We start from the raw sequence: 10,199 nt of genomic DNA, 5'->3' as shown, positions 1-10,199 counted from the left end.
AGTCAATAAATCTATGGAGTTCTACACCAGTTTTTATTCTTGTTTGGAGAGTCTTTGATATAAATTATGTACTCGACCATTAATTTGATTAACCTATGAAGACAAGTTTTCTATTGTGGTTGTTAGATGACTAAGTTGAGAATCTATCTTGTAAAGAACTTTGTTTTAGTTGACAGCATTTTGAGACTATTAGTTGGGAACTTCTTCTGCTAGTATAACCAACTTGAGAGTACCTTAAAGGGATACTTTTTTTTTATAGATCAAAAGGTCTACTAATTATCTTTGTCCTATCATCTTTTTTCCTTTTAAGAGGAGGAAATTCTTCCCTATAAGGCCTTATCATAGTGATGCAAGACAAAGTTTGTACTGTCATAGGTAGGATTGTTAGAATTATTAGTTCTGGCATTTATGGAATAGTTAGTATCACTGGATCTAGCATTTTAGGGGGAGAAAGTCTTCATGGCCAAGTTCTTTAAGGAGCTCAAAAGGAGTACTCCTTTCTATGAGAGGATTTAAGGGTCTTACCCATTTTCGTTTTATAGATTGCTTAGGGCCATGGTCATCATCATTATCCTTTGGAGGTTGCTTATGTCTACATGGAAATTTAGGATTCTTGGGCTTCCTAGTCTTTTTCCTTCTTTTGAAAACTGTAATCATTGTTATTAAAATCATTCTAAAGATAACAATCATAAGTGAGATCACATATTTCTAGGGCACAATCCTAAATAAAGTGACCATTGATATGCGAAACATAAACAAGCTGCATCAAACCACTTAATCGGAGGGTGTTCTTTGTCTATAGTAAAAGCTAGGGAAATGGACATAATCTTAATAGAGATTTAGTTTGGATTCTAGGTTCTAGGCTTCTTAAAGACATATTTAACAGTACCATCCTGCATCCTGTAAATGATAGGAGGTTCTATAGTCTGAATATGTCTTTGAATACTATGGAACTATTTTTCATAATTGTTAATCCATTCTAGAGGCATCAGATCTACTAGTTATTTAGTAGATAGCTATCTTGGGATCTACAAAATTAATGGATTCTTTGAATTTCTAGCATCCATAAACAAAGCATCACCAATTGCATTCAAAAGACCTAGATCAAATGAATGATCTTGAAGTCTAAAGATCATCTGGTAGTGAAGGGTTGCCATGATGGCATCAGGTTTCTCTTCAACTCTATGGATTTGGATATGAACTTTCAATCTCTTTAAAAGAGTTTTGTCAGTGAGTTTGATATTGAAGTCAGGGGCTATGGTAAGGACTAAACTTCCTTGGTTAAGGGTAATCAACATGGCTCTAATGAAAATGTTGCCATATGACTTAAAGGTAATATCTAGCAAAGCAACCTTGGCTATAGCTATCATACCCTTTCTTCTATGAAAGGTAAGGATAAGGCAAATAGCTCTGACATGAAGATGGGTTAAACCTAGTTGATCTAGCCATCAATCAAGGGTTGGGCTATCTCAAGGGTGATGTATTGTTCAGTTGTGTTAGTAGGAATACCACATTAATCAAGGCTAAAAGTCTAGATTATTTCTTTTGGTTGAGGACGGTTTGAGTGAATCAAGGTCCTAATACCTTAAGTAAAAGAGTGTTCTGCTAGTATAGTTTGTAAAGGTTAAGAAAAGAGAGTTGGGTAGCTGAGATACAGGCATCTGCAGGGACAACAATGTATTCTATAAGGTTTTCTATTTTCTTAGCAAGGATTCTTTTTTCAGTGGAAGGAAGACGATTAAAGGAAAAGGTTGAAGAAAGATTTACAGGAACAAGAACTGTAGTAGGGTTTTCTGAATAAGAGCTTTTTAAAAATTCACTCATGTTTTCTAAAGTTCTCCTTACCTACTTTCATCAATAATATCTAACATCTGTCGATAATGGATATAATAGATAATTACTAAGAAGAATGTGAAAAATTATTTAAATTTGCCTTGTTGTTATGAGGTAGAGAATAATTAGAAGTTAACTAGATCAATTACATTTGAAATCCTTGTAATTATTTTGTATTATAAAAGTTATTAGTATTCATTTAAAATTTAAAATTGTTCAAAATGACTATTAAAAAATTTATATTGTTAAAATTAATTTTTTAATTGATTTTTTGAAGATAATTGAAAAATTGTAGATGAAATTTATTTTTAATAAAGAAAGGGGAAACATTTAACTTGAGAGAAGATAAAATTTAATCATTTATTTAATAATTTTTGCAAAAAAATATGGAGAAAATAAAATTAAAAGACATTCCCTCTAGTCTTTATTATAAAACATTTTTAACTATTTTATGTATTTTAAGAAAATTTAATTTTTTTATATCATAAAAAGTGATATGTACTTTTATTTTTATCCTTAACTTTAAATAATAATTCAATTACATTAAATTCCTTTATGATAATAAAAAAGGGGTAAAATTTAAAAAAAAGTTTAATTATTGCATGTTGTCCTATATTTTGGACCAAAAATTATTCTAGAATGTGTCTTATAAATATAAACAAATATACAAATAAATTTAAAAATTGCTTAAAATGTTTATAATAAAATTATTTAATATTTAAAATTTGCTTCATTTTAATTTCATTTCCTAACAAAAATAATATTTTTTGGTAATAACTATTTTATTAAAAAATATAATATATATAGTCAAATCTTAACTTTGGCATATTTTGTAATGATTATGTAACGTGGAGGGAGGAGGCATACGTATGACAGTGTGATGTGCAGTATAGTGTCTAGTGATGTGGAGAGATGAAGAGGCACATGCATGGTAGAGTGGCATGGAGTGTGGTATTTGGTGGCATGGAGTGAGGAGGTGCACGCATAGGAGGTGACATGCAACCATTCATTAATTTTATAATTTTAAAAAATATCATTTAATAAAATAATATAAATGGTGGAGAAGGGGAAGTGGAGGGAAAAGGAGATCAAGAAAGGGAGAGGTCCCTCTCTTGACATGGAGTATGGTATCTAGTGAAGTGAAGTGAGGAAATGCATGCGTGGCGGGGTGATGTTAAGCGAGGTGTGTGGTGACATGGAGTGAGGAGGCACATGCATGGCATGAGATGATTTTGTTTTTTGTTTTTGTAAAAAATTTGGCAGTGACTATGTTTGTCGTCACTAAAAACTATTAACGACAAGACTTTAGTTGTGAAAAGTCATTTTGTTTTATAATGTAATCATAATTTCTATTATTGTCTGTTTTATTAAGTGATATGGCATAATTGAAATTCGTGTGGTCTACTGAGCAACCACCCCAACATAAAGAAATTGGTGATTTTGTTTTTGAAAACATTCATGGAGACATCTTATATCTCTATATTTCTTATTGCCTTTTGGACTCCAGAAATATTTTGACATCAACCTATATTTGTCCAAGATGTGTTTTTTAAAAAGGGTTAAAGGGCATTGTGCCCCTCAACTATCTGCTCACAAGTATCTGGTTTCCTAAATTTACATGTAGTATAATTTTTTGCTTCAATATTTAAAAATAATGTATTGAAAACCCTGTTATTAACAAAATTAACTTTAAAACTAAAAAAAATTACAAAAAATAATTAAGAAAATGCCCATCAAATTACAAAGGAAAAATTAATTTTCTAGTCCTTATAGTTCTGTGAGATTGTAAATCAAGTCCTCCTAATTTTCTTTTCTTTTTATTAATGGGTTAGAATTTCTAACGAAATATTTTTGAGATAGCATTAAGCATAACCCAAGTGCTTGTAGGTTCATCCTTAGTGCTTATCATGAGGCGCTCATCATAGTGATGAAATTTGGACTATCTAAAGTTTAATTTGGATAATCTAAATTTAAAATATTATTTTATATTTATTAAAATAAAAATTATAAAAATTTAAAAAAAATCTTTTATAATCAAGATGATCTAAATTTAATTTGAAAGATTTAATTTAATATTAAAATTTTTATAATTTTATATATTGACTATTCATATATCTCTGCATATTATAGGTTTAAAATTTTAAATTGTAATTTTTTTAAAGAATATATTTTCAAAAAAGTTTCAGTTTTATATATTTTAATTTTTGGTATTGTATTTTCAAAATAAAAATTTATAAAATTTTAATATTAAATCTAAACTATACAAAGTATATCTAGATAATCAATATATAAAAATTATAAAAATTTTAATATTAAATTGATCCTCCAAATTAAATTCAAATTAGATTGATGATATTTTATAAATTTTTACTAAATATAAAATAATATTTTAAATTTGGATTAAGGTGATGAGTAATGAAGATGAAATAGTATGTGCCTCTCTTTTGGATTTTTGGTCTGTCTTTGTGGTCCTCGTCTTATCAATCTTAAAAATCACTGGGAATTAGATATAAGAATAAGGGTCGGGCTTAACGGGCCACTCATTTAAACCCATTTTTATTAGGGATTTGGATTAAAAAATTGACTACTTTTAGAGAAACTGAGCTTCAAAGCCCGACTCTAACAAGGTTCAAAAACACGAGCTCGGGCTCAAGTGACCCGTTGCCTAGTTCTCTCTCTCTCTCTCTCTCTCTCTATTTGTTTTTTGGGTCTAAAATGCACCGTTTGCTTGTGAAGAAAACCCTAACCTATGTCACGCTCATTCTCACTTAACTCACGCACACACGACAGCTCTTGCCTCACGCCTCTCTTCTTCCTTTGGCTAGCTCGATCTCTCCTTCTCGACTCACGATTGCAATCTTGCCTCTCAACTCTCCTCCCCTTCTCTATCACTCTTGCACGATGGACTGTCCATGGATTGCTCATAATTCAAGTGCCATATCTCACGCATGGACTGCTTGCGACGGCAAGTTGCTTTAGGTGCTCGCTCTCTGACTCACAATGCTCGCAATTCAAGTCTTTGGTTCTTCCTTCAAGTACCTCTATCTCTAATTCAGGTTTATCTCTCTTTCATCTCACGCACAAGTTTATGGGATAGCTCTAATGAAGACTAAGGAGAAGGTGCAACAACTCAAGTCTTAGAGTAAGTAATGATTTTTACTGATGCAGATGATAATGGCAAGGAGTTTAATGGCTAATTGTACAGGGATATATCTTTTTGTTGGTGAATTAGGAGACAAATTATTTCCAATAATCTCTGTTCTGTCATCCTTTCTGATTATCTTTCCTTCTGTAAATGCAAGTTGTTTGGTTGGCGGCTTTGAATTTATCTTACTAAGTTATGCATTTAGTTCTTAAAACATGCTTTGTTACTTAATTAGGCTATTTTCTTTTCATTTTTTTAATTAAACAAACTTAACAAAGGTTGACACTGTAGAGTGGCCAGTCTCAACATAGGTTATTAAATTATAGCTCTGATATTAACAAGGATAAAGTAACAAAATCTTGCAAATATTTTATATCATGTATATAGACTAGATATTGTACTCTAATCATTTACATAGTAGATAATAATTTTAAAATTAATCCAAATTTCTAAATATGTGGTTTTTATTTTCTAAAATATTATAGGGATTTTGATTTGCAATGCTTAATTTGAATTTTAAAATATTCTAATTAATATGTAATCCTTAATTTAATTTTAAATATTTTTTTAAAATAGGGCATAAGGGCCTGGCCCTAAGCCTTTTGAATAAGATTTGGGCCTCAAAAAAGGAGACAAAAAATAAGAAATCAGATTTAAGAGCTCAACCCCATAAGGACTGGGCTCATATGAGTCAGGCTTGCTCGTTTAATTTACCAACTCTATTAAAAATCTTGTGAGGATGTCTCCATTCCAAACCCTGGCCCCAACCAAAAAAAAAAAAAACAACACATGGTTGAGCACAAAGGACTAAAAAATCTTCTTGTGCATTATCATTCACCAATGCTTTTTATAAATAGTACTCCCTCTGTTGCGTGTGTAAGGGAAAAAAATCTAATTCAATATTTAAGAAAACTGGTCAGGTACATATTACAGTTGTAATTAATTAAATAAGTTTGTCTGATCTCTCAAAAATAAATTTTGATTAGGCGCATCTACAGTTTGAAAAAATATGATAAATTCTTTTTAAATTTTGTAGTTTTAGTTATTAACAGAAAAAGAAAGCATATAGCAGTTTTAGTCATAAAAAAAAAAACAAATAAAGCCCAATGATTTTTTATGATACAAAAAATGTTCAGGTGAATTCATAATTCACTAAAATAAGAGCATGCCTTTAGACTGAGAGAAATACTTATAAATTACCCACCTTAGCCATGATTTTGAACTTAATATGGTTTTCTAGTCAGGAAAATGCCTCGTGTGGTGGCATTTCCTTCACTTCATCCTCTATATCTAATTATTATCTCTATCACTCTATGCATCTATACAGCATCACCATGGCAGCAGCAGAAAAGTCTCAACCCTCTGATCTTCTGGTTCTTCCCAAGTACCTCCATGAAGACGAAGAGCTATCCCAAGAATGCAAGGATCTCATTGCTACCTTACCCTCTGAATCGGATTGGATTAACATCAAGCTCCATCAATACAATGGCTTCTGGTTCACCGAAAGGCATTTGCAAGGATTTCTCAATTGTCGAAACCACTTTCAAGATCATGATTCTGACATCCTCCTCGTCACCTCACCAAAATCAGGCACAATTTGGCTCAAAGCTCTCACATCTGCGATTCTCAATCGCAAGATCTATGACCCAAACCAACACAAAGATCCGACCAGAACTTGTCTCCTTCACCCTCTCCTTACTACTAACCCTCATGATCTTGTACCTTTCTTAGATGTCAATCTCTACTACGAAGAAGCCATGCCTGATTTTAGCTCGTTCCCATCACCAAGGCTCCTTTCAAGCCATCTCCCATACGCTTTGTTCCCAGAATCTGTGAAGCGATCAAAATGCAAGATTGTTTACTTGTGTAGGAACCCTAAAGACTTGTTTGTCTCGATGTGGCAATTTGCAAACAAGTTAAGACCAGAAACCCGAGGATCGATTTCAATTGAGGACTCATTCGACAAGTTTTGTCGGGGAATGAATATTTTTGGACCGTTTTGGGGTCACATGTTGGGATACCACAAGGAGAGTCTAGACAAGCCGGAGAAAATAATGTTTTTGAGGTTGGAGGAGCTGAAGGGTGAACCAGTCAAAGTTTTGAAAGAACTTGCTGAGTTTATAGGATCTGGTTTTTCTGAGGAGGAAGAGAGTGATAATGTTGTGGAAAATATATTGATGCTTTGTAGTTTTGAGAATTTGAGTGATTTGGAAGTGAATAAGAGTGGAAAAGTGAGGTTTGGGATAGAGAATAAGGCTTTCTTTAGGCGTGGTGAAATTGGTGTTTGGAAGAATTTTCTTACATCTGACATGATCGAACATCTTGATGTTATTATTCATGAGAAGCTGGGGAAACATGGATTGAAGTTTTAGATCCTCGTACGTTCTCTAGAACATCTAGTCTAATAATAGCCAAGATGTTGAGGTAAAATTTTCCACGTGCAGTGTTTGTCTCTTATTGAAATTTTTAATGTTTCTCGAGTAAGAGGCCATCATTTTTTTTTTCAACAATATTTGTCTTACTATATCCTTTGTGTAAAATGATTTTTAAGTATCTGACATTACATTATATAGCAAACGGAACTAAATTAAGAATTGGGACATATGAAGCCATGCATGAAACAATTATGATCCTTATTAAGCTAATATATAATATGTTGTGAAATTGGGAGGAAGTGATCATGCCCAAATAAATGTTGTCACCATCGTTGCAAGGTGAGGTGAAAAGAGAGATAAATTCACCTTTGAGGACTCGCATATTGTGTGAAGTATATAAGACCCACGATTTTCTTTACATCATTCTATACTTTCACCAAATTAGTTAAGTTACTTTCGAGGATTAAAGCTAAAAATGCTGTCGAATATACTCATAGCCAACAACAATATTCGTCATTCCCCACACTCAATTTATTTTTGCATTTGCAGCATTTGTCTTTCATTATTTGATTTAGAATTATTGAGTTGAGGTTTTAGATTTTCTTCCAAAAATCCTTAAATCACCACCACCCCCGCAAGCGTGATGGATTTATAGTCCTGGTCTTTGATTATCGCTCCACGTGGTTTCATAAAGACAACACAGATATATATATATATATATATGATCGGCGATTCTGTACTTAATTTCGCCTTCAACATTATTGTTGCCCTTCTGTGGTCTCCATCATTCTATAATCCTATCAACAATTTCACTACCTTCATCATCTATATTTAATTCTTCTCTTTAATTATATCAGGTTGAGTCGGAGATCTGATCTTATAGCCTATTTACTTGCTGAATTTGGTGGGTCGGGATAGAAAAATAACCATGTTATTTATGATGGGTTGGGTTAGCCCACATCACGAAGCAGACGAGCTCTGGCTGGCTCATGAGTTACACGGATTGGCTGTTTTTTTAATTAATTGTTTTCATTTCTGTGCTATCCACTCACACAAGTTAGACGTAAAGCACACGACAACATTTGTTTGCTTTAAAAAACAGTTTTATTTACAACAATTGAAAATGTATCATCTAATGTGAATATTAGCAACAGTTTTTGCATGTTTACTATTACAAAAAAAAGTTTTTAATGTCACTTTTTTAGAATATTTCACATCACTATCGTAGGGAATATAGATCAAAGTGATTTAAAAAGTTATTTTATCCACGTTACTTTTATGAGAAACATGGATAAGATACATCATGTTACTTATTAGAAAGAGAGAGGTGGTTTCTTTAAAAGCGATGTTAAGTTTTGTTAGGAAGAGAGATAGTTCTTTACACTTAAAAGTGACTTGGTTCCTCAAGATGCCAACACTTGTAAAGAAATAGACACTACCATACTCATATTTGCCGCTTATTTTTCACAATACTTGACGGTTTTTAACCGTCAAGTAAGGGTGCGACATATATTAAAAAAATAATACTTGACGGTTAAAAACTGTCAAGTATTAATCTTATACTTAATGGTTATTTGAAAAAAACTGTTAAGTATATGAACTAAATATGCTCTTTCTTAAATAAATACTTGACGCTTGTTTTTAAACAAGTGTCAAGTGTTTATAATTACTTGACAGTTATAAGAAAACAAGCGTCAAGTATTTATGGCCAAAACCTGACAGTTTTTTTGGTCATAAATACTTGACGCTTGTTTCATTATAACTGTCAAGTATTTACAAATACTTGATCCTTGTTTTGAAACAAGCGTCAATTATATTTATACTTGACGGTTATTTTGAAATAACCGTCAAGTATTTATGACATAATTTTTTTTAAATATGGTGGCTGCTTTTAAAGCAGCCCCCCTGAATAAAGATGCAGATAAAGATAAAAAACAGCCAGCCAGCAACAAAAATAATACAATATAATGAATGTTTGTAATAGTATCTCCTATCTAATTAACATAAAAATTCCTATACATTTAACATTAAAATCTAAAAATTCTATGCTTAACTTACTTGCAAACTAATGTTCCAAAACTAAATGGCCTATCCCATAAAAATTGGCCCAAAAAATGTGTATATAAATATAACTAACTATTGTACCGGCCTAACTACTGTTGCTACCCACATATTGAAAACACATTGGGCCACCTCTTCAAGGACCTCTTCTACATGTGTAACCACATAATGAACGCAATAGACATCCTTGAAGTGCTGTAAGCAAATAGTCACAACAATTTTAAGTTAATAGGTAGCTAATTAAAATTGTTTAAAATTTATAATTGAAGTGTAATTAAATTTTATATATATACGTTGTCAGATAATGTGGTAGGGGCATGAGTGATAATGTCCTTCATGAACTTCATCAAGCAATAACTACAGTCATTGCTCTGATCTGGCTGGAATGGACACTGTAAAAAAAAACACATATCAATGAAATTGTAAAATATAATGAGACAGTTTCTTGATTAAAAACTTGACCAATTAAATGAATACCTTAACAGTGACCCATTTCTCTAAAGATTCAAATGCCCTCATCTTAGGGGACACAGTCATGTCGGTCGTAGTGCGATACAACACCACAGCTTTAAGAAGGAATTATGGAATGAACATGAGAAATATATATGAAGGAAAACTAAAAATAAAAAGAAATAACAAGTAAAAAAATTCAACTTACTCATTAAAAAGTACCACCATATCTTCCCTGTTGCTTGGCTCTCTATTAAGGGGATCGAGATACCATATTTTTGGAGCAACGAGATTAACCACAATAAGCATCCAGTATCCCCTAACAAGAAACAGCA

General features: G+C 32.0%; 1 protein-coding gene across 1 annotated transcript; it reads left to right on the top strand.

The window, feature by feature from the left end:
- Nucleotides 1–4,956: 4,956 nt before the first annotated feature.
- LOC129321331 (cytosolic sulfotransferase 12-like) lies at nt 4,957–7,350 on the top strand. The gene is made up of 2 exons (XM_054967071.1): nt 4,957–4,975; nt 6,306–7,350. The coding sequence occupies exon 2, from the start codon at nt 6,313–6,315 to the stop codon at nt 7,348–7,350; it is 1,038 nt and encodes a 345-aa protein (XP_054823046.1). The 5' UTR covers nt 4,957–4,975; nt 6,306–6,312.
- Nucleotides 7,351–10,199: the final 2,849 nt, after the last annotated feature.

This window comes from Prosopis cineraria, unplaced genomic scaffold (assembly GCF_029017545.1).
Source record: "Prosopis cineraria cultivar Desert tree isolate PC_DT_omini unplaced genomic scaffold, ASM2901754v1 PC10, whole genome shotgun sequence".
Lineage (NCBI taxonomy): Eukaryota > Viridiplantae > Streptophyta > Magnoliopsida > Fabales > Fabaceae > Prosopis > Prosopis cineraria.
Note: the sequence above shows the minus strand (reverse complement) of the source record. Positions and strands in the feature narration are given on the sequence as shown.